Here is a 25,823-nt window from a genome sequence, read left to right as displayed (position 1 = left end):
CATTTGAGATTTCATTCTATACGATAGCCTTGTAATTATATTAATATTAAAAGAGAAGTACATGTAAAATAAAGCGAGTTAGGGAGAACAATCACAAAAAAACAATAATCTTTATTTTCAAGTCAGATTTACAACAAATAACAAAAGAAGGGAGGAATTGTCGTAGTAGGATTAGATTAAGTGTTTTGATTAGCATTTTTTTTCTACACTTGTATGCGTGTATAAATTTAGATTATAGTTTTCATGTATTCCGTGTATGGATAGAAAGGTTGTGTTAGGTTAAGTCAAGCATACACGCTTTATTATTCTATTAATACCTGTATACAACTGGAAAGAGTAAGATATTAAACTATGCAATTTCTTGTTCGCCAAAAGATTTTCTTCAAGAAATTTTGACCTAATTAAAATTAAATGATAAATTTCTATCTAATATTTTATTTCTTTCAGATCTGTGTGTGTGTGTCCGTGGTCCACCAGGACCTTAAATATTTGAGATGGTATGGTATAGCTTGTATTTCGTAGCTTTGCTTTGAGAGTGATAATGATTCAGTAAGATGTCGCCACCAATCACCATTGAAGTGAGTTCTCATTCTTGCTGCTTTTTGCTCTTTCAACATCCGGACTCCGTGACTGTAGCGTTTCGTCCGCTCTGCCGTATACTCTTCCGTTTGAGCAGCTTCTGACATTTTTTTCTGTTGCTACAAGATGTTTACTTGGATAAGCCGTGCAAATTTTGACGAAAATCCCGATAATTCCGCATACAGAGCCACCATGAACTTTGTTGGGAGGCAGCAATAATTGGAAGGTATGTGATTTCCCTCGACCGCACACAAGCGGGGTGTGTTTATAGCCTCCAAAGCCTGACATAGCAATGGCGTACTGTCGCTGCATTAAGCCCGTGCCAACAAAATTCTTCTCAACCTTATTCAGCACGAGCTAACCGCTCGTCAGCATCGTTATTCAAAAGAAGACGTTCTATGCCTAGTGAAATCTTAACAGATGAGTTAGCCGGGGTGCGAGATAATTCTTCATAATTAGTGAGCTGTTTTCGGTGGTTAAGTGTCGAAGTTTTCACACTGCTGCGGGATATGAGCGCTGATCGTCAAGCGGCACGCCATCCTATCGTGCTCCCCCCAACACTATGATCCTTCCTGCCCATCGATGGTATGTCCTTTTTCCTAGCTCTTTCCTCATTAAACCTTACATATCCATTTTCACCCTTACTTCCTCATACTTTCTCATCAATTTCGATCATTATCGCAATGTGCCAAGAATATACAGCTTTGAAAACAACATCTGACACGTAAGGTAAAACTAATTACCTTACGTGCATCCGATTCTGAGCATACACACTTTTAGCGCCATTCACCGATTTTTATTTTACGTTAACTATTTATTAGTCTGTCACCATTTTTTGGGACTGAAAAATTAATTAAATTTTGTTTTTTTTTAACCAATTTTGTTTGTTATATTATTTTTGTATAAGAGACAAGTGTTTTCTTTTTTCCAACTTCTTCCTTGTTATATGTCTAGGTACATATAGCATCTGATAAGGTGCCATGGATGATGAAGATCGTTTGGAAGGTGAGGAGGAAATGGAGCTGGATGAAGCATCAGACGGTGAAGAGGAAGATGATGAAAATACAGGGATTCCAGTTTCGCCAGCAAACTCAGATCAATTGCTGGGACCAGCTCCTACTCCTGGTAACACCTTATACATGAATAACTCTTATTTTTGTCATAATTTTAAAAATTTCACTAATCATTATTGCTTTCTACTTTTCTAATTAGTTACACCAGATGAAGTTTTTCATGATCCTTTACGGTACCAGAAATTTCCACTTCCGGGTGGAAAACCATTGAGTATAAGACGTGGTCCTGGTAGGCCGAGAAAAGAGCGTCCTCCAGGTATGCCTCGTGGTGGAGGCAATCGAAGATCATTTGGTAGAGGATCCATGAGGGGGAAAGGGTTTGTTGTTTAATTACATATATATCAATGATATATAATTATCTTATTTCATTTTAAACATTATAAAATATAATTTACCAGTTTTGGTTATGGAAGAGGAATCCCACGTCGGACTAAAAGTAAAGATGATGATACGCATTCTGAATCTCCGAGTCCTTTGAGAATTGGTGATGATAATGCTCCTGACAGTGAGTCATCCGCAGATAGATCAATGCCAGCTCCGGAAGAGCCACCTTACTTTCCGGAACAGTGGTACAAATCTGTTTCATAAATTTTTATATTTTTAGAATTTTGTAAGATGGATAATAATTAGTTTCCATATTTTTTAATTTAAAGGCCAGGGAAAGTATGCGCTCTTTGTAACCTAAGTGAACGCAGTCAGTTAGGTCAAGGAGAATTACTACGTTTAGCCTGCCCAGAGGGTTTCACACCTGAGAAAAATGTGAATAGGGATGAGGATACTGAACTAGTGGATGTAATTACCGGAGACAAAAGTCCACGTACAGCAGGACCTGGGGCGGTGACTTGTCGGAGACAAAAGAGTCTGGCCAAGTGCAGGAATACTAGTCTAACAAATTTTACGGAGCCAGTGGAGGAATTAACGATAGTTGGATATTCGGAAGAGCCTGAAATAGCAATTTTATTCGAAACCACGGGTCACTATTACGTTCATCAAACTTGCGCGATCTGGTCGAGCGGTAATCAGGAGTTAGTAGCGGAGCTCGTGAGTACGGCGGTAGTACATGCTTCGTCCCGACGTTGTGCCTATTGCTCTCATTATGGAGCTGGAATTCCCTGTAAAGTAAGTCTACTATTAAACATAACATTCGAGAGTTTCATTTAAAATATACAAATTCTAAATATCACATTAATTCGTGCATTTAACAGGTGGCATCGTGCAATCGTTATTTTCATTTACCGTGTGCAGCAGCTTCGAGTTGTTTCCAGGATACAAAAAGTTTGTCTCTATTTTGTAGTCAACATCTGGGACAAGTTCCTTTATTACGTAAGAGAAACGTTTATCGATCATAACTGATTGTCGTGTTATGATAAATTATTTGTATATAAATAATTTTAATTGCAGTGAACGGCGATGTGACTTGCATGCAATGTTATGCAATGGGGGATGTTTCAAACTTAGTAATGTGCTCCATTTGTGGCCAGCATTATCATGGAAGTTGCGTTGGTCTGGCTCTTTTACCCGGTGTACGGGCAGGATGGCAATGTATAACATGCAGAATTTGCCAAGTCTGCCGGCAGCCAGAGGATGTCTCTAAAGTGATGTTGTGCGAAAGATGCGACAAAGCTTACCATCCAGGTTGCTTACGACCAATCGTAACGTCCATTCCGAAATACGGTTGGAAGTGTAAGTGCTGTCGCATTTGCACGGATTGCGGCTCGCGCACACCCGGCGCAGGTCTATCTTCACGTTGGCACTCGCATTACACCGTTTGTGATTCATGTTACCAGCAACGGAACAAGGGCTTCTCCTGTCCCTTGTGCAGAAAAGCATATCGTGCAGCGGCGTACAGGGAAATGGTACAGTGCAGTTCGTGCAAAAAGTTTGTACACGGCACGTGCGATCCCGAAGCTGATCCTCTGACATATCAGCATCGAAAAGAGGCAAAGCCTGACTACGATTATGTTTGTTTGCATTGCAAAAGTCTGGCGCTTGTGAAGAGGAAGGACATTGCCGACGAGTATGGCGGTGGGGAATTGAGCTTGAGCGCGTCTACGGATAGCCTTTATGGAGAGGGAGATTCCTCAGAGTTCGATTATTCGGGCGGCTCCGAGGAGGCTTTGTATTCAATTGGTCTTGGCAAAGGTAAACCATTCTACGCGTCGAAAATAGCCAAGAAGAGATTGGGTCTTGGCGGTGGACTAATAGGTCGGCCAAAGGGAGTAGGGAAAGTAGCTTATCAAAAGCGGCAGAAGTTAAATGAGTTTGGCAGAAAGAGGGGTCCAAAGGCTAAGATGAGAGGTATCTTTGGTGTGCCAGGTGTTGGATTACAGGTAAATATTCATTCTTTAACACTAAACGTACCTATGCATTTTTTCAAACGCGTTTTTTACGTTTGGAAAGAGTTATTTAAGCGCTAAATAGTAGTTTTAGTATTAAATATACCTTTATTCATTGATCTTCTTTAAGGAACAACATTTACCAACTGAATTCTTAATGCTTTTAGCGACCAGTCTCGGATTCATTTTCAAAAGAAGATGAGCCTGGTGTGGAGAACAGGCTAGTACTGTGCTCGGCGAAGGATAAATTTGTACTTACGCAGGATATCTGTGTAATGTGCGGCGCGATCGGTACCGATACGGAAGGCTGCTTGATCGCGTGTGCGCAATGTGGCCAATGCTATCATCCGTATTGCGCCAATGTTAAAGTGACAAAAGTAATCCTGCAGAAAGGTTGGCGGTGCCTTGATTGTACAGTGTGCGAAGGTTGCGGGGAAAGAAACGATGAAAGTCGTTTGATACTATGCGATGATTGTGATATCAGTTATCATATTTATTGTATGGATCCACCTTTGGATAACGTGCCGCGTGGTACTTGGAAATGCAAATGGTGCGCCCAGTGTCAAACTTGCGGCTCCAATGATCCAGGTTTTAATAGCATTTGGCAGAAGAATTACACGCAGTGCGGACCCTGCGCATCTCACACTGCATGCACATCGTGCCAGGATGCCTACAACGAAGGCGATCTTATCATACAGTGTATTCAGTGCGAGAGATGGCTTCATTGCGCTTGCGACTCTATCAAAAGCGAGGCTGATGCCGAGAAATGTGCCGAAGATGGTTACATTTGTATACTGTGCCGTCCTAGAGATGTACCCCCACCGCATCTTGTGTGCAGTCAACCGAAAATGCAACTTAGCAAGTATCCACGCTCGCCACCTCCAACTTCTCGTAGTCCGGAACTATACAAGCCTTCGCCTCAACAATATCTGGTTGACGGCGTGTACTTATCCGAGGCCGGTATGAATCATATCAAATCGTTAACTTCCGAGCATCAGCAAACGAGGAAAAAGAGGAGAAAGATGCTTCCTCTAATTGACAAAGAAGCAGACATCATGGCGACTATAGAATCTGTCGTAGCTGGTGGTAGCTTAGATAATTCTTTGGAGGATAATGGAGGTAAACTAGATTTGGTGGATGTGAAGGACGAACCGACAGAAGTATTGAAGGAAGGGATGGTCTGGACACCTCGTGGGGATCAGCCTCCACCCGAAGGTTTTAGTATATACACCACGGAAAATGGTATACCTGTTTTACGACGGAAGCGTCAACGCAATTTACAAAAATTGGGTATTGGTGGATTCATTGTGAGGATCAGGGGAACCCGTAAAGATAAGGAGGATGATGGTGACGATAAGCCAGCAGAGTCGGTGGTAGGCGTAGGAGACGACAAGCCACGAAGAAAACCACAGAGAAGAAAACCAAAGACTAAACTATCCGAATGTTTTCCTCTCTATATGCAAGAGGCTTTCTTCGGGAAAGATCTTATGGATACTACCAAAGAAAAAGACCTTGACAGTAGTAGCGAATCCGACAGTGATAGAAATGCTTCTGGAAATGCAGATACCATACAGTTGTCTCAAGATGAACTGAGAGCAATGGAGCAAGTTAAAGCGAAACAGGAGAAAGACGAGGATAATAAAGTGCCTAACGAGCAGCCGATAAAAAGAGAAGAAATTATGGATGATGAGGCGAGTGATACAGAGGCACTTGCCGATATTTTACCAATATCGACTGATTTGCTGGATAACGAGCTCGTTAACACAATTATGAACGAGCCTGATGAGGATCTAGTAAAAGCTACCGAAGCATTGGACGAGCTGGACGACACCCCAGTCGCAGCAAAGGACGAACTTACGGATATACTTAGTCCTCATTTCAATCTGGAATCAATGGTCAGGGATACCGGTTAGTATTTATTAATTAGTAAATTGCATTATTAATTGTCATCGCAATAAATCCCTTACATACTAATTATTATTTAAATTATTCCGTGTATCATTATTAGGTTTGCCCAATATGGATAGTAAAGATGTGGAAGAAATATTTAAAGGAGTGCTTACCGACGAATCGCAGGAGTCTCAGGAATCTTCAGCGTTTTCTGTACAAGCACCGGCCCCTCAACACAGCAACACAACAACGACGCCTCTTGTATCACCGTCCCCTCATACTGGTATACAACCGGCTCTACCTATTGGTAGACCACAAGTACCTGGTGCACTGCCTTCCGTAGGGCAGTCAACTTTAAATTCGCCTATGAGCTTTCCACCCCCGTCGCCTTATCATTCGGAATATAGCAAGTAAGTAAATTATCGACTCTCGTTTCATCAAGTACCTAAAATAATCTACGCATCATAACTCTGTCTAATAATAATCTCAATTTTACAGTAGTCCATTTAGTCCCGCTTTTTCGGAGCCGCCAAGCCCCTGGGTTAATCCTGACGAGGAAGGCGCTGCATCTACAGGAAGCGCAACAATATCATATAATCAAAAGAGTAATCTAAAGATGGAAGCTGATGAAGCTTTAGGAACTGGAGCTACTATATCTTCTGTCCTATATGCTAATATGAATCATCCAGAATGGAAAACTGAATATCCAGGTAATTTCGTTTTCTTAGTGTTTAGAAGAAATGGGAAACAAAATTTATTACGAATGACTTAAACATTTTTTATTTCTATCTCTTTATCTCTCTTCCTCTTTTTTCACCATTTAGCCTGGTCGGAGCGATGTAAACAAATTTTGAAGAAGTGGCGAGCACTACCAAACGAAAAGAAAGCACCATATTTGACTCAAGCACGCGATAACAGGGCTGCGATCCGTATGAAAAAGACTCAACAGGTAATTATTTTTCGGCAAATTTTAACTACCTATTTTACGCAAATGGGCACAATATTTTTTTTTATCAACGTGACATACGTTTTTTTATTCGGAATTATGTTTTGTGCTAACAAAAACTAACCGCTCGTCCCTTTTATGTCTCATTATTGCATTAAAACGTAATAATAATAATCTAGATGCCTGCTGATTCTCTAAATTTCGTACATAGAAATAAAAGACCAAAAAATACCCACATTTTTAAATCTTAGACAAAACATAGATGTAATGTATATATACATAGTATATATAAGTATTATATTGTAAAATTACAACACTCTCTTTGAAATTCCCAGCGAGATAAGAGGTCCTAGATTGACAGTAACAAGCATAGCTGATATTTAACTGTGGTTAATTTATCATATTATGCCAAAAAATCCTGTTAATTGCTCCCCAAACGCCCTTTAGATATTTTAAACGATATTTGATATTATTTAGCCAGTATAATGCGTCTTGGAGATATATGCATAAGCCCTAAGTTTGTACCATAAAAGTGTGTGAATGAGGCACTTGAACCGACAGATATCCAAGGATATACCAAGCACGACCCCAGTCACTGCAACAAGCGCACCTACCATCATCACCAAACCTGTCACAGCTATGACATCAGCTCAAGTATCTCCGGTAGTAGCTATGGCTTCTGCTCAAAGGCAAATTGGACTTTTGACTTCTGTGGGCAGTGAAAAACCCCAAGAGAAGAGCGGAATGGCCGTGGCTGCGTCAACCATAGGAACGAGTAACAGCGGTCATCATGTGGAGGTGTGTGCGGTGCAGGGACCGCCGAAGCAGCTAACATCTTCCCCTAGCCCTTCTCCAACGTCCACTACACCCTCTTCTTCGCCTAGACCCAGTTCTGTGAATTCTATCAGCTCCATTAACAGCCTGGCTTACCATGAAAGTACTTGTAGCCAGGCCAATAAAGTAGCTCAATCGCCAGCCACGCCTTGCACAACATCGTCTGCTTCTTCCTCTACTTCTACCTCTTCTTCGTCTTCTTCCTCCTGCTCCTCCTCATCCTCCTCTTCCTCTTCCTCCTCGTCATCTTCGTCCTCCTCCTCCTCTTCCTCCTCTTCTTCTAACTGCACCACGGGAGCCGGTGAAGGGCAACGGCAAACATCATCACCCCAGCAACGTCCTTCACCTGCTCATATCACGATCAGTACCACCAGTATTGTTAACAGTCTGAACGTACCACAGGCTTCCCCCACTGGCAGTGTCATAGTGGGGGCAGTTCCTGTTCGCCAGTTATCCTCGGTAGACCACCAGATTAGAGTGCTCACCCCATCTGAAATCATGCGCACCCTTCCTTCCCTCAGCCAGGAGCACTACGATCCGCCACCCCCTGCAATTATTCAAACTGTACCTGTACAGTCCACGGCTATGGTGAGCCACCTATTCTGTGCCTCTAGTGTCTTGCCTTGTGCCACGTGTCTGATCGAAATATTTAGTGTCTTCTTTGTTTGAGTTTTTAGAGCAACAATATCAGCTGTGAAATTTTTTATTCGACCATACAATGCAATTACAGCTTGATCTCTGTCGCATAGATCTTTCTTGTGTCATACTATATTTAAGTATCACTAAGTCAGTCTATAAGATCGAGCTGCTATCGCATTTCTATATTGTTTCTCATAGTCGAGAAATGTTTCAATTTTTATTCATAGATCTTCTTATTTTTTCTCTTTTTTTTTCTTTTGGAATGATCAGACATTTTCAGTCATATTTATTATTTTGGTGGGTGGCTGCTACGTCAATAAGAATTATATTTCATTCGGCGTTTCTCCCAACTTCCTGTATATTTTTCTTTTCTTTGTGAATCCTCCGAAAAAACGCACTCAACATATGATTGCTGATGAATACCTACCAAATTTATAACAAATCATTTTTTTCATCTTCCTTTTTATCGTTACCTTGCTTCTTTTTATTTTACTATGGGTGGTTGTAGTAGTGTTATAGTTACGTGTTGTAGAAATGCCTTATTCCACAATCTAACTTGATTAATATTTACACTGTCCAAAAATAATCATGTTTTTATCTTTACATTATTTGCCTGTTAATTGATGCTATTAATTTGATTGTAAATTAACATCGATTTTTACCATTTCTTTATGAAAGTTAGTGCTCAATACATTGAAGCTATTTCAGACTTTCATGCGGTAGCGGACGTAATCTGTTTTAATTTAATGATTAATTGTATTCTCACATCCTCAGCAAATATGTCGTCGAGCGAGAAAGGCAATAACTATAATCTGTTTTTTTCATAATGAGTGTATTGCATGCTTTTTTATATAAATTGAAATGACGTGATATTATGGTTGTTTCTGTGGAATTTACGTAATTTTTGTTTATCAAAGTACTTTGTTTTACATATTTTAGACGGTGGCTGGTTATTTTCCTGGAGCATTTTAGCACTAAAAACACAAAGATCTTTTAAACCTATCGATTGTCATATTGCCTTTTTGGAGAATGTTACCAATTAATATATATATAATTTTGCCTGATTGTATTAATGCCTCACTTTACGTAAACAGTACTTTTTTGTAAACAGCTCATTACATCCTGCATCTTTTCTTCTCTCACTTTACTTAACTCAATTAATTTCTCTAGTAAAGTGAAACATGGGGATGTAATGATCTTTGGGTAACTAAGAGGTTGTTCTAAATGATAAAATTCTGTTTCAACAGGAACAAGATAGACTATCCAATAGGGACCGATCTAGTAGAGAGGCTGAGCAAGAGCGTCAATGGAAGCAGCTTCAAGCACTTCGTCAGCAACAAGCACAGTTACAACAACAGGTTATTCAGGAACAACGCGTTCACGGTATATTGCATCAATATTTATAAATAATTGCTCCAGTCCAGTAGAAACAACGAAATAATTAATTAATTATTACATTTAACAGCTATCGCCAGAGTTCATCGGCAAATAAGTGAGGATAATACGACACAATTGACTCCGGATAATACAGCAGGACTAACAACGCAGTTGCAAGTGTCGACATCACAGGTATTTACTTTGAAATCCGTTTAAAGATATTTGACTAGCTTACAAAATATGTTATGGTGAAAATATTTCTTTTGTTTAGGATGGAAATCACATAGGTCCATTAACGTCTCCATCTACGGGACCTCGAACAACTTTTGCGGCTCCACCAATGAAAGTTACACGGAGCTTAACTCCGCAAAGTCCTCATCAAGGAATTCGATTGCCAAGTCAGCAATGTACAACAGTGACGAGACCCGTAGGCACGACGATTCGACCAGGAATGCCAAATAATTTTACCCAGCCACCTTCTCCGTTTTCACCCCAAGCACCTCAATCGCCACACGATTTCCCTCAGTCTCCGGCAGCATCGCAACCACAAGATCACTTTTCACGATTCGATAATTCCGAGGCATATTCGCAAGCCTCCCAGACCCCTAGATCGCAAATTACCGGTACACCTTCTTATTCCACATCCCCGAGAAGCGACGTGTTTCCTCAACCCCCAGGTACTCCTCGTCCCATGTTTAATGCCTCAACCCCTCGTCCAGTTATGCATGTATATGCCCCTTCTCGTACACCCGATCCATATAGCAACCAACCATCTACACCTTCTCCCGTCGCAAACTTTCCATCACCAAGACCGGAATCACGACAGGATCAAACCGCAGAGGTATTTAGTCAACAACCGGAAGTCAATAGGCAATTGCGTGATCTTCTGCAACGGCAACAGTTTAACAAGAAAGTGGAGAATCAATCTTGGAACCAAGGTATCTTATTCGAGATATTTAATTTTCTTCACACACAATCTTGCAGTATTTCTTTACCACTATTAAATCACAGAATCACCAACGACTCCCGAAGGTGGCCAACAGTCGTTCGAAGGACATGTACAGCTTTCTCATGCTCAGCCTAATAGTAATGCCGGAGAGGGCACATTCAGACATCCTCTTCCACCTGGTATAGTTCGACCACGAATGCCTATCACACCAAATGTATTAATCCGAAATCCTCTAGGTATATTTAACGATATGTTAATAAATATTAATAGTTAGTAATAATTTGGAAAAGCTTGGAAAAATTAATTTTTGTCATTTGAATTACTAGGAATGACTGCTAGACATCCTGCATCTGGAACCATTGATGCAAGATTGCAAGGTGTCGACCCTAGAACGAGAATGTTGCTGCACAGGCCAGCTGTGCCTCCGCAAGGGATTCCTCAGCAACACTTTACAGCAGCTTCAACTGCACAACCGCGAATGACAGCGCCAAGACTTAATGAACCTTATGATATTATGCAGCAGCAAAGATTTACTGGTTAATATCTCTACTTTTTCTTTCATTCATGAATAGATTGATCATTTTTATTATTTACAGAGGGAAATACTAATCAAACAATAGGACAGCGTATAATAAGGACTGGGCAAGATACTATTAATCCTGGCATTAGAATGCTCAACGCGCAAGGAATGATCCGACCAACTATTGTTCCAACAACAGTAGCCGAGACTGCTGTTACCACCTCAGAATCATCCGAAATCCCTGATAATGTAACAGCTGAATTGGAAAAGCTGGAGCAAGAAGGTGCGCCTATGGTTGAGGTCGAGGGCGTAAGTGCAATATTAGGAGACTTAGGGGAGGATGATGACGAGCTCTTGGGTAAGTAATGTATTTATGTCGAAATTACTCAATAATAGTAATATTTGTTTATTCAAAAGTATGTAACGAATTAAATTATTTAGCCGAAATGGGTGCTGATTTCAATATTTTGGAGTACGCGGATCCTGAGTTGGACAACATAACCGGTGGTGAAAAGACAAATATCTTGGATCTTGATTTGGAACAGGTAGAGGTGGAAACTAAAGACGAAAAGCAGAAAAAGGAACACAAAGATGAAGTAGCGAAAGCAACAGACCTGGGTGGAGCTAATACAGCTCATGTGGACATAACTGAAACAAATACCATTACTAATGCACAGACATTAGTCGAAACAGCAAGTGTTCCAACACAAGCGGCTGCTATGGTCCCTGTGTCGGTGACGTCGCAAACTGCCCAGCCGTCTCCAACGATTTTACAGCAAACGCATCCGCAGGCCGCTGTGGTTCAACAACAAATGCATCAGCATGTTCAGCAAGCCGCGGCTATGGGACGACCTATGCCACCAGGGACTCGTTTGGTTTCACCGGATGGTGCTGTCGGTGTCGTTACCTCGACTAATACTGTTACCGTTAGTTATCCCTCAACCTTCCCCGGACATCCTCCTAGGATGCCACAAGGACACGTGCAAGTTCAACAGCAGCAACGTTTGGGTATGCGCCTTGGTGGTGTACCAAATGTTGCTGGAAGAGTAGTGGCTGTAAACCAAATGATCGGACCAAGGATGCCTTTGGCTCCACCACCACCACCGCCTCCGCCACCGTATCCCGGACCACCACCTCCTTATCCCGGACCTATACAGGTTTGTTACTCACTCTAATATCGATAAACTTATTGTGAATTTTTTGTAACGCTTTTATATTTAATACTTAACATTTTACACATTAATTTTTATAACGTCAAGGAACTATTTCGTAATTTGACAAAAATAGCCAAAAATTACTCTTTCTATTTCGTTTTTCAATTTTTATTTTAGTATAAAGGTAAATATCGAAAGATTGATTTTAGAGTGCTGTTAGCTAATTTTTTGTTCACATAAAGATAACACGTTATACAACATTTCTATTGAAAATGGCTATAAAAGTAGGAGTAGAGAAATAATTTCTTTAAAATGAAAGTATTGGCTGGTAAAACGGTGTGTTTTGGCCTGGGTGTTTGCAATGCATTGGTGTTGGTGCATGTCTAGATGGGACTGTGCCCAGGTGGGCGGGGTTTGTCGCGGCCCCCAGTCCATATAGGGCACCCAGTGTCGGTGGTAGGTCCGCCAATGGCCCCTGTCGTTCATACTGGTGCTCCCACAATGACACCTCACCCCCACCGAAGACCCTTGCTTCTGCAGGTGAGCGAGATTTGGGGCATTTGTAGCATGTCGTACACCAAAGTGTATGATAAAAAAAAGTATAGAAATTAAAAATTTTCCAGCCATGCATTAATAGAAACTAAATTATTTACTAATTAAAAATATGGATTTAATGCAAGGCTGGCAGAATAATCGTAGTATAGTATATATATTTATATATATATTATAGTATATGTTTGTCACTATTGTATGAATTTTATCAATTCAACTAATATTGCATGATTACCATTTTTTTCAATTGAAATTAAACCATTTGAATTTCTTAGCTATTTTTATGGTACTCGTGGTTTTCATTTTTTAAACGTGATTGATCAATTATTTATTAGGTCTCGTCTTTATCGTTTTACCTTTACTATTACAATTTTTCCTTGTCTTTCATTATTAATGTTTGATACAGTTGAAAGTGACCTTAACTGTCAGCAGTCATGTTCGCAGGAGCAACCACTATTACTAGAAGAGCTTCTGGAACAAGAGAAGCGAGAACAGGAAAAACAGCAACAGCAGCAGCAGCAACAACAGCAGCAGGTTGAAACGGTAACTCCTGGAGGCCCATTGCTGAGCGATAGCGAGTTCGAGAGGCTTAGGGCTGATGTTTTGGGTACATCGTCTTTGACATCTCCTCCACAAGGAATTGTAGCCGGTGGAGGTATGCCTATCATAAGACCACCTTGTACGCCAAGGCCGCCCTCGGCTCCTGGTACTAACTGGTCCCAAACAGTGGCAGATGCCTCTAAATTAGCCGTTCAAGTACCTAGACAGCCTATTGCAACTCAGACTCCACCCGAACGTGAGTAATCACTGATGTCAACTAACAGTTTAATAAAATTATTTCTTATCTAATACGCCAAATTTCTAATTTGCAGCAAGAATAGCTACTTTTAATATTCCTCAAGTTCCTGCTCCGCCAACCCCGCCTGAGACGATAACTAATGAACAAGATCGTCAAGTACAAGTACAGTACGAGCAATGGTTGAACCACCAACATCAAATTTTAGGCCAGCAATTGAAATATTACGAAACGGAAGTTCAAAAATTGCGGAAGGCGAAGAAAGTATGTGCTAAATAACCAACAATTATTTTTTTGTAAATAAGTTACTATAATGTGGCTTTTTGTTTAGTCTTTGAATAGTAAACAGCGACAGCTGCGGAAATCTGGCAACGAGTTGACTGAAAATGATGCGGCCGAATTGCAGCGAGTCTCTAGCGAGCAAGCAATTTTGCAGAAACATTTGGACGCTAGTCGTAAACAGACGCGACAGCATGGAATGTTAATGCAAGAGTATAATAGTAAGCAGCAACAACAACGGCAACCTCAAGTTCAGAATAGTGAACCTTGCTCGCCATTGATGTCTCCATCTCAACATTCTTCACCCATGCACAGTCCTGCAGCATTGATATCGCGGAGTCCTGGACCAGGAAGTGTGCCTCCGAATATGGTACAACATTCGCCAGCAACTCCGATTATTCAACATAGTCCAAATCCACCGTTGCTCCAACATAGTCCTGGCAACCCGCATTCGGCAGGTACGGGCACCATGTCGCCGCACAATATGCAGCAATCACCTAGAATTGGAACTCCCCACTCGCAGGGTGAAGAAAGTCCGTTCAGTCCTGGTCCAATGCCCTCTCCGGGAATTTGTGGACCAACTACTACAAGAATGACATCTCCCCAGCATCGTGCCGTTATGCCAGGAAGACTTGTTACAAGCCCTGGTACCTTTACACAAGATACTCGCAGTCCGCAGCAACTCATTGGAGACCAAGGAGTTCGAATGCATACTATACAGCAACGCTTCGTTCGTCCACCAACAATAGTTGATTCCGTGCAACGTCCCCGAATGCAAATTCAGGGAAACATTGTTTATGGTCAACGTTCTCCACTGGGAAGTCCACAGCCTTCTCAACAGCCAATGATATCGCAACAGATGGTACAGCAACAGCACCAGCAAATGCTTCAAAGACAACAACTGCTACAACAGCAGCAGCAGCAGCAACAGCAGCAGCAACAACAGCAGCAGCAACAACAACAACAGCAGCAGCAACAACAACAGCAGCAGCAGCAGGTACAACATGATATTAACGGAATTTCTCAAGATGGACAAAATGTTATGACGCAAAGAACTCTGCAGCTGGTTCAACAACGACAACAAATGCTTCAGCAGCAACAGCAGATTGCTCAACAAAGACATCAATTCTTACAAATGCAGCAACAGCAGCAGCAGCAACAACAACAGCAACAGCATATAATGCAGAAACCTCCAAATTCTCCAATGGTATCTCAACCAGCCAATTCTCCGAGTCCTCAGCTGCATCAGCAAATGCAGCAGAACTATGGACAGCCACCAAGCTCACCGATGCCAAGAAGTCCAATGGTACAGCAAACGATGGGATCTCCAATGTTGCAGCAACAACTCAGTCAGAATTCTCAACCGCCTAGCCCAATGAATGCTAGGTTGCTCACGCATCCTCCAAGTTCTCCAATGGTTTCACAGTACCAACCTCCTAGCCCCATGCAACGTAATCATCCATCGACTTCACCAATGCTGCAGCATCAGTTGAACAATCAACATCATGCTCAACAGTCGCAAACTCCAAGCTCACCGATGCCACGAAGTCCAATGGTCGGCGGTTCCCCAATGCAAATGCAAAGAAGACAATCAACTGGCAATAGCCCAGCAATGCCAGATCGGCCCCAGAGTGTGGAGAACCCCGGTACACCTAGAACTCCACACGGCTATACGCAACAAAATGCTGGTAGTGTAATTGGACCAAATGAGCAGCAACATATCTCTCATCAGCAACAAATGCAGCAAGATCCAAATTCTGCAGACCATTCGAATAGAGGTGGTGGTAACCCACACAATCCTTTAAATCCTATACCGGCGCTTGCAAATTTTGGAAGATTCGGATATTTTAAACTGGGTCTGAGGGGAGGATCACCCATGTGGTCGACCAAAGCAGATAGCAGCAAATCAAAACCGTCGGAGCCTCATTTATCTAGCATTGAGGAAAAACCGAACACGTCAGTGATGGTGCACAGAAAAACTGGTATATCACAATCAAAAATCAACTCCTTGGTATGCGCGGATTATAATGATTTCGACGATGATTCTCATACTCCACCACAAACCCCGCCAACCTCCGTAGATCCAAAAACAACAGCTTCGCTATCGGACAATGGTCCTCTCACTCTAGGTAGTCCTTGCGAGAAGGCCGAATCTATCCCAGATACCATGGATTACGATGATGATAAGACTATTGTTAATACAGAAGTGACTTTAAGTTCTACTGCGCAGCGAGACAGCGATGACATTACTGTGATCGAGCAATTCGGCGATACCGAATTAGTAGACGTGATTTCAGGAACTCTTGAAGCCGATATGCAGGATGAATACGTCTTATTTGAACCTGATATGGTTGTTGATTTATCGGCAGATAGCAACGATGCTTTGTGCCATGCATTAGTCAACGACGGAAATCAGGGGCATGACTTAGTACAAATATTGGAAATTGAGGATGCGGAATCTCAAAATGACGAACATCTGCTTAGCGACGAGGATTTTGCACTAGCTCAAACGCGAAATAAGAAAGGATTAAGATTAAATTTAATGACTACTTTGCAAGCTGGGAATCAACTCACGGTTACTGATACTCCGGAGTCTCCTGATCAAGAGGACCTTACAGTCAATCCATCTCCAGGTTCCTATATGGACCAATCGCCGGAACAAGATCTCATGGTCTCACTTGTAAGCGGATCCGAAGTTGTGATCATTAATCCAAGCACGAAGTCTCCCGAAGAGAACTTAAATAAGAATTTACGTAAGAACAGTGAAACAGAAAAGCTGGATAATTCGGTAGCTCCAAAAATATCGATAGAGAGTACCGTTTCTGACTCTTCTAATATTTCTCAAAGTAAACCCATTGAATCTAAAACAAACAAGACTGCTGCTTCATTTATGCTTTCGGAACATTTGTCTTATGCTCAAATCCCACCGTCTAGTTTTCATCAAGCCAACATTGGTATACCAGCTAAATCAACTGACTCTTATCAAACTATTTTAACGACAAAAGATATTAATTCGCTTAGCACGTTGACGCCTGCTGCATCGACAGTATCAGACTCTATTACTAAAACGACGGCACTAGTGACTAGTTTGGCTTTGACGAAAGATATTGGGACTACTCAATTGTTCAATAATCAAAGACCAATATCTCTACCCTCTTCCATGGCAAGCATTGTAACTGATGCCAAAATCGCGGCTAAATTGAGCAGTAAATCTGGATTGGAAAATATTGTTGTAACGACGCATCAAATGTTAGCGAAATCGGAAGCAGTTGCAGCCAATGTGGAACCCTCAAAATTGTCGGGCACACAATTATCAAAAATAGATAACCAAGTTTCAAGCACGAGTAATCAATTGACGAGCCATGAATCAATTAATATAATCAAAACGTTACCTATAATAAATTCTGCAAAATTGGCTGTTAATGTTCAATCGACATCCGTTACGTTGTCCACGCCAAAAATGTCCATTCCAGAATTACCAAAAAAGGTTAACGTAGTTTTACCAAAAGACAATCAAAATGTTAAGTCTGATGAGAGTACAACAAGTAATGTTGAACAGGATGAGACTGATAGTGTGGAAAATAAGCATCATAAGAAATTTTCCGCCACATCTAGTACAACTACTTCTAATGCGATTGTTGTCACTCAGCAATCTTCCGAGGAAAAGAAGTCCGATCCTTTGAACACTACGGACGAGCTCGAGAGTATGCTTGAAGCTATTCATAATCCCGCTGAAAATACCGTGAACGGAGAGAAGAAATTGGAGAACAAAACAGAAGTAACGAGTTTGAAAAGAATGTCTCCTGTAGCCGATGATTTGTCTCTTGTGAACATATTGGAAAATGATACAGAATCAATGGCAGATAATGATGCAAAAGAGGAATCTGTTTCAAATACGGATCCGCAAAAATTGGCAAAAACGCCGGTCGTTAAATCAAGCTCTGCTGAAGCGCACGATACAACGGATTCCAATGGTTCCCCAAATGGACAGAAAGAAATTCAAACTGTTCCCGAACAAGAGGATAATAAAAGCACAATGTCGCAAGACATTTTTTTGGATGAGAAAAATCTTATGGAAGAGTCGTCGGACGATATTTTAGATATGCTTCACAATATAATATCCTCAAAACCGGAAATGGCTAACAGTGATATTCTTCAAGATGACAGATCGAGAAAATCAAGTTTAATTTATGATCTACCTGCACCCTTGGATACTCTACCCTTAAATATCTTGCAAGACTCTTTATTAGACTTGGAACACGGTCCGATAGAGAACGAACACGTTGTTCCGTCACCGGACAACAAATCTCCGAAAACGCATGCTTCAAGCTCACCTCTCACCGATGTTCTTCCAAAGAAGAACCCGCCAGTTTCTCAGCAAGCAATTCCTCTGATCGTCAGTACAGTGGCTCAATTGCAAAAAAGTACAACAACAGTGCCTCACCTTTCTCCATTATCAAAACCAACAGAGTTAACATCAAACGTAGTTAACGTATCACATCAATTGCGAACATTGCTATCTTCATTGCAAACCAATCATTCTCAAAGCTGTACAACCATGAGCCAGGCTAACATTGTCACTATGGTATCATCCGTAATTTCTGCGACAAAAGCTAGTGGCGTCTTGCCGACAAGTACCAGCACAACCTCAAATTCTATAAATCAGCAACAGATTGGAGGCTTAAGAACGCAATCCATCATCCCTCTTAACGTTGTCTCTACAAAAAATGATCCAGTCTCCACGTCTAATTATTCATCCCATTCGAAGGAAAGCGTCGCATCAACGCTAACAGCAACATCAACGATAAGTAAGATAACGTCTTCTGATCAATTCGCCAGAGTTACTTCCAGTACAGGCCAGTCGCAACCCAATAACAATATCCTGCAGTCGTCATCCATAGTAACACCAAGATTGTCAACGAATGCAGGGATTTCGATTACCTCGAACGCAATGTTGAATGCCATGCTTGCAGGAACGAATTCCGCAAAGCCCTCGATAGCCGGACACCGAGCCAATACGATTCCTACTCAAGCGAGCAGTCTCCTAAGCTCCGTCATGTCATCTCCATCATCCGCTCAGCGTACTCAAAATCTTCAAGCAATATTACAAGTTAGCGCCACCGGTGCTTCGGCACCTTCCCGCGTGCTGGTTAACGCAACTTCTGCTCCCATTACGACAATAAACACGCCTACGCAATGTATGGGGACCATCGTACCGTCAATGGTCACCACTTCTAACACCATCAACGTTACAACCAGTATATTACAATCGACTCTGTCTCAAGCATCGACGCTCTTACATTCTCAGCTCACCTCTGGACCAACACAGTACAAGCCAGCCGGTATCTTACCTATCGACAATAAAATTAATGAAACAGATAACGTTCTAGGCACACAAGTGAAGCGCGAGGCAGAGGACATTATTTCCAAAGTACAAAGCAGTCTTGACAAGCCGCCTGTATCAAGGTCCGAGCTTGACCTTGCTAAGAATTCCGCTACACATCGGATGGAGGAGTCACAAAATGTTCTTTTGAAGCAATTGTTACAAAATACGGCTTGTGCCACCACCACAATGTCATCTGGTTCATCGCAAGGCCCAAGTCTGCCACTGGTTCCTTCTCTTGAAGCGCAACTGGCAAGACCCGTTCCACCTACCCCCTCCGCACTTCTACCGCCTTTATTAAACGAGACACCGACACCAAAAGTCTCTTCTGCGAGCAAGCAGACTACTCCGAAGGAAACCTCGTTCTTATCTCATTCGACGATGACACCGAGGAAAGCGCCAAGTCCGCCAAGCACAAAAGATGAGCCTACAAAGCCTACCACAGTGTCCTTGGCTACGGCTGTTTCTGCATTAACGCAGCAACGACCAGTTGACAGTTTTGTGAAACAAACAGTACCAAGTCAACCAATTAAGAGTATTCCAGTATCATCTCAGACAAATCAACAAATAGCTTCGGTTATAGCGACCAAGCAATTGGTACCTGCGTCTAATGAAGCTATTGCTACCACTGCACAGGATAGCATTGTCACTAATGTTCAAACCATGAAAAGCGTTAATGAAACTCTAGGCAATATTGGTCAGATACAACAGCAAAGAGCAACAACAACTATGACAGTTTCGAGAGTGATGGCACAGTCCAAACCGGTTATCTCCAATGCTCCGAAAATTATTCAATCCATTTCCCAATCACCCACTGCTCAAGTGATTCATTCTTCAACAGCCATTGCAACTTCTCATACGCAAGTTCAGCCTCTTCAAGTGCAAACACATTCGCAAGTTCCGGTGATGCAGGCATCCATTCCTTCGCAGCAGCAGCAGCAGCAGCTACAACAACCTCAGCAGCAACAGCACCAACAACCTATCAATCCTAATAAAGTACAGCCGTCAGTGCCTAGTACGGTAACCCAGTCAATGGGTACTCAGCTTCAGGCTTCACAGGGTGTAAATGCACAACATTCAGTGCCTTTAATGGAAGTAAAAAAAGAAATTCTTGACGAAGTTTTGTCTGGTGGCACCCCTACCCAATTAACCGATACCAAAGACTTTATTGCTGCCAAAGAAGAACTTATGGATGGATCTATCGATGACAAAACTGGTATGTACTACTATGATGGCATTTATTATATCTAGTATAAAATTTATGTTTATTTTTCGGATTTAATTTTTATTTCTTATTTGATTAAGATCTCAAGAAACTGAAGCGTCGCCAGTATCAGCAAAAGCGAAAGCAAAGCCAGGGTAAAGATGCGGCTACGGCACCTCAAAAGAAACGATCCAGAAAAGTTTCACGATTGGATGAAGATTATGACACTTTCATAGATAATTTAATGATACAGCTGAGACAACTGCAACCGATGGCTGTACTAGAACCTCTCTTAGGTAGAAATTATGGCGTGTGTCCTATATTTGGTTCGGGCGATCTGTCAAAAATTGGTAGTCAGAGGGACTATAACAGTAGAACCGGGGATTTGATTGGTGCTTACGGTTCGGCTACATTATCAGGAATCTCAGATCATTATAACACACAACCCTTCGGTGAATTAGATCCATTACCTCCTCAACAACCTGTTTCTACTCAAAGAGGATTTTACGATCAAGAATTTCCTCCTCTTAAATTGGATGACAGTCAGTATTGAACAGTTAAAAAAAGTTGTCTTTATATATTACGGATATACTAATTTTTTTTATCCATTACAGGTGATGACAAAAAAGAAAGTTCTTTATTAAGTAGTCGTGACATTGATTCTCCTGATACTATAGTAAGTTCTTCATCTCCAGAATGCGTAATTCCTGAATTCATTCATCGATTCCCGGGTTTGAGATTAATAGAAGAAGAATCGGATGAAGAGTCTGATTGGTTGAAACGTGTTTCTCCTGTAATACCATTGATATCACCGATTCCTATTCGATTAAAACCTACCTACATGAAAGATACTGCGAAACAAGACAAAGAAAATCTTGGTGTGCCTAGGTTAGAAAGAAAAAATATAAAGAAATAATAGTTATTAAAAGAACAAAATTAAATTATTTCATTTTGCAGAATTGGAAAATCTCCTCCTATACCATTAAGAGAAAGTGGAAACGTGACTGTGACTTTGACGTTGAATAGCCAAGCTGCAGATGACATAATGGGTGTACTTAAAGATTTGGCAAATATTTTGAATATAGCTCCTCCTACTGGTTACCAAATAGTTGAACGTACCACTACTCCGCCTAGTCAAAAATTAGGACTTTACAGAACAAAAGGAAAGGATGGAAAAGAAGGAGGTAATGATTTTTAATTTTTTATTTAAAAATATACCATATTCGCATGAACTGAATAATGACAGTTTTTTAATATTTTTTATTTTGCAGCTCCGATTGACATACAAAGTATTTTGAATGGCGCAGCGAAGTTTTGTCGCCATTGCGATGTTGTGATATTGAGTAGTTTAATTAGGAAAAAAGTATCGGACTTACCATTTTTGAGTAAAGAAGAGGCTGAGCCAGGTGATGAGCTTTGCTTCTGTTCGGCTGCTTGTTATATGCAATTCGCCCTTATGCACAGAACTCCATCTAACACACAGGATAAGGCTGCGACAATTGTCGATCATCTGTGTCAAAAGGTCGATGCGAAGCTATTGGAGGATGATTCTAAGAAATTGCATGAAAAGAGATTTATACTGAAGCAATCCAACGAGCACACTGAGAGCATGGAAGTCGATGAGACTGAGAAAAACCTTATTCGGGTGAAATTAGAAAATGAAGAGTCTTTGAAAAACGAAAATAGAGAGGACTTGATGGAAGAGAAAAGACCAAAGAAACATTCTATTATTGAAGAATCATCGGGCGAATTGCATGAGCCACCACCACCCACTAAAGTTTGGAGAGGACTTCGGTACAAAGCTTGGTCGCTTGGGGCCATCCATCCTACAACAAAATATAAGAAGCCGACGGATAGAGAAATAACAGAAGTACGTAGTTTATAGACTTAAATACAATTTTCGTACTTCCTCTGGATAGTTTTCAATAAGCTATATGAATTTACTTTAGATGTTATTCCGAATGGGCGTGACTGTCGTGCCAGCAAAAACAGAAGATAGCCGCCGCTGCATGTTTTGCCAAAATCAGGGGGATGGAACTGCTGACGGCCCTGCAAGGCTCTTAAATTTTGACGTTGACAAATGGGTCCATTTGAATTGCGCTCTTTGGTCTGAAGATGTTTATGAAACGGTAAACGGTGCCTTGATGAAATTGGATATTGCTTTGCAGCACAGTCTTGTCCTCAATTGTATTTTTTGCGAGAAACCTGGGGCTACGGTAAAGTGTTTTAAAATGAGATGCACAAATGTTTATCATCTTGGCTGTGCTGTGAAGGATGGATGTGTTTTTTATAAAAATAAGGTAAGATTAAACAAGTATTGTTGCTAATGTAATCACATACCAAGAACAGTTAAACTAACTAAATGAAATGTATTCGTAGAGTACGTATTGCTCGCAGCACGTTCAGAAGAATGAAAAAGACAATGAACTAACAACCTTATCGGTATATCGAAGAGTTTACGTTAACCGAGATGAGAATAGACAAGTAGCAGCTGTAATGCATCACTCGGAACACAATCATCTATTAAGGGTCGGAAGTTTAATATTTCTGAGCGTTGGACAATTATTGCCTCATCAATTAGCAAGCTTTCATACGCCAAATTATATTTATCCGGTTGGCTATAAAATCGTGAGATTTTATTGGAGCATGAGACGACCGAACAAACGTTGCCGATATGTTTGCTCGATTCACGATGTATCGGGACGTCCAGAATTTCGAGTACTGGTTCAAGAGCCACTGCAGGAAGATGTTGAGCTGCGCGACGCAACACCACGCGCCGTTTGGAGTAGAATTCTTGAACCTTTGGCAGAACTGCGAAAATCTACGCATAGCGTTCAGCTATTTCCTCGTTACGTATCTGGCGAGGATCTTTTTGGATTGACCGAACCTGCAGTGGTTCGCGTTCTCGAAAGCCTACCGGGAATTGAGACTCTAACGGATTATAAATTCAAATATGGTCGGAATCCTTTGCTCGAACTGCCATTAGCTATCAATCCCACCGGAAGTGCAAGGACCGAAGCTCGATTGAGGAATCAACTGCCATGGAAAAGACCCCACACCCAGAGAACCGGATCCTCGGCGAGAGCTGCTTTTGTCCCGACCGCGACTATCGCCGGGGAATTCGCTTGTCCCTACTCCAAGCAGTTTGTTCACTCAAAGAGCTCACAGTACAAAAAGATGAAGCAGGAATGGCGCAACAATGTATATCTTGCACGATCGAAAATTCAAGGACTCGGGCTCTACGCTGCTCGTGATCTCGAAAAACACACAATGGTCATCGAGTATATCGGAGAAATCATTAGGACTGAACTGGCCGAGACTCGGGAGAAACAATACGAAGCGAGGGTAATTTTCGTTAATGTTTTCCTCCCTTCTTTTCAAGAAGTGGCAGATATTTGGATAGATTTACTAATATTATTTAATATGTTTTTAGAATCGTGGAATTTACATGTTTCGTCTGGACGAGGAAAGAGTCGTTGATGCGACCCTATGCGGAGGCTTGGCCCGATACATTAATCATTCTTGCAATCCAAACTGTGTTGCCGAAATTGTTGAAGTAGAACGAGATCTTAGAATTATTATCTTTGCAAAGCGAAGAATTTCACGTGGAGAAGAGGTATGGTGATTAATTAATCTATTCAATCAAGAATGAACCAAAATAAAATGGAGAATAATAGTTAAGATAATTAATAAACTAATGATTCTTACAGCTGGCATACGATTATAAATTTGACATAGAAGATGACCAGCACAAGATAGCATGCGCATGTGGCGCGCCTAACTGCCGCAAGTGGATGAACTAAAGAGCTTGATCCACCGTTGTTATTGTTACTACGTTATTGGGTAGGTTTTACATGGAGAGAAATATAGATATATTATATTATATATATTATACATACGATAGACGCATTATTTAATTTGTAAAGTGCCATTGCAGTTTGACTAATTGATTTATAGTGAAGTTGGTGCTATGCCATCACAACATTCCTCCAAAGTTATACAATGTTAGTTTTACTTTACAAACCATGAATCATTGATCGCTTGTATATTACGGATACTCTTATATGAGAAGCACGGCGAGGCGTTAATGCAAAAGAAATTTGTGTGGGTCGCGTATATGTACACAAGAAAATTTGTATCTTTGTATGTTGAGTGGAGTCGACGCTGGTTGACAAATATTGTAATATAGATCGTTTATTAATTATTAATTGAATATACATTGCACTATCTCTGTACATAAGTAGAGATCCATGTTATTTTGAATCACCAGATGAATTATGTAAAGTAACAGTATCTAATTTAGAATTATATACAATTATAACTATTTGATTATATAATAATAAATCCGTATAAAATCTTAAGATTTTATTAAGATTCATTTCCAACTCCTACCAAAAATAATCGTGGATAAATAAGCGATGAATAAAATTGTTTTTAATCACTTTATTTGACTATTATTTACAGAACAGCAAAGTAAACTTTTTCCAAGGCTCAATATTTTCAGAATATAAAAAATAATTTTGATTTAAAATCATTATATACAATAGATATTATAATTTTACCTTCATACTACGTAAACGATTTTATAACTTAAGTACTACATAATACAACTTTTAATATTACTAGCAGTATTTGTTGTATTTACAAAATTATGGAGACTCATTAAATGCAATTTTATTATCAAGTTAAGAAAATATTGCAGAGAAACTTAGTACAATGAAGAATGTACTTATAAATGCATTTCTTTGGTATTTAATGCCTTAATAAATAAGGATAATGACAAATTAGGAAAAGCTTTTCTTAACATGCACGTAAATAAAAAACATTGTAATTATACATACAGAGTACCATTATTTACAAATTTTTAATTTTTACAAGAAAATTTGTTCTCTTATTTAAAAGAAGCTTTTAAATGTTATTGAATAGTCTCGATTGAAAGCTCTTTATATGCCTATAACAAATGCACTTAAGATATTTCTTTATTCCAAGGGATTTTGAATCTTTATTATCAGATAAATATGAAACAAAAAGGGGCATTAGGCAAATCTAAATTCCGGTAATAGCTACTACAGGCAATTGAAATTCTATTCATAATTCAGTCTGAAAGTTATTGATAATAAACGAAAACTTTATGAAAAATATATAGTTGGACCGTATATTTTACCATAATACTGTTTTAATAATTTATTCATAAGCGCCTATATATTTTGTGGAAAGTACTAAACATTGGATAGAAACTTTATTAAAATTTTCGTACATCAAAACTTTTCAAAGCTTTAGATTGGAAAATGGATACTTTTTAGAATCATCAA

The 25,823-nt window shown here is 40.4% G+C and overlaps 1 protein-coding gene across 1 annotated transcript; it reads left to right on the top strand.

Annotated features, from left to right (window-relative positions):
* The first annotated feature begins 27 nt into the window (after positions 1 to 27).
* Positions 28 to 24,887, top strand: LOC136772951 (histone-lysine N-methyltransferase 2C-like). Its single transcript, XM_066726226.1, is given in 30 exon segments — positions 28 to 805; positions 1,534 to 1,969; positions 2,051 to 2,221; positions 2,306 to 2,771; positions 2,858 to 2,975; positions 3,054 to 3,982; positions 4,156 to 5,896; positions 5,997 to 6,288; positions 6,377 to 6,588; positions 6,703 to 6,827; positions 7,386 to 8,246; positions 9,545 to 9,680; positions 9,763 to 9,866; positions 9,946 to 10,612; positions 10,686 to 10,859; positions 10,950 to 11,159; positions 11,220 to 11,501; positions 11,585 to 12,300; positions 12,685 to 12,837; positions 13,279 to 13,645; positions 13,722 to 13,909; positions 13,977 to 20,523; positions 20,613 to 21,053; positions 21,126 to 21,399; positions 21,469 to 21,695; positions 21,783 to 22,381; positions 22,461 to 22,811; positions 22,891 to 23,856; positions 23,945 to 24,127; positions 24,222 to 24,887. Coding segments are annotated over 29 exon segments (18,003 nt in total). The 5' UTR covers positions 28 to 805; positions 1,534 to 1,559; the 3' UTR covers positions 24,315 to 24,887.
* Positions 24,888 to 25,823: the final 936 nt, after the last annotated feature.

Source organism: Prorops nasuta, unplaced genomic scaffold (genome assembly GCF_024137725.1).
Source record: "Prorops nasuta isolate Cenicafe-Biocafe unplaced genomic scaffold, Cenicafe_Pnas_1.2 PNAS00004, whole genome shotgun sequence".
Lineage (NCBI taxonomy): Eukaryota > Metazoa > Arthropoda > Insecta > Hymenoptera > Bethylidae > Prorops > Prorops nasuta.
This window is presented reverse-complemented; position numbering and strand designations above follow the sequence as displayed.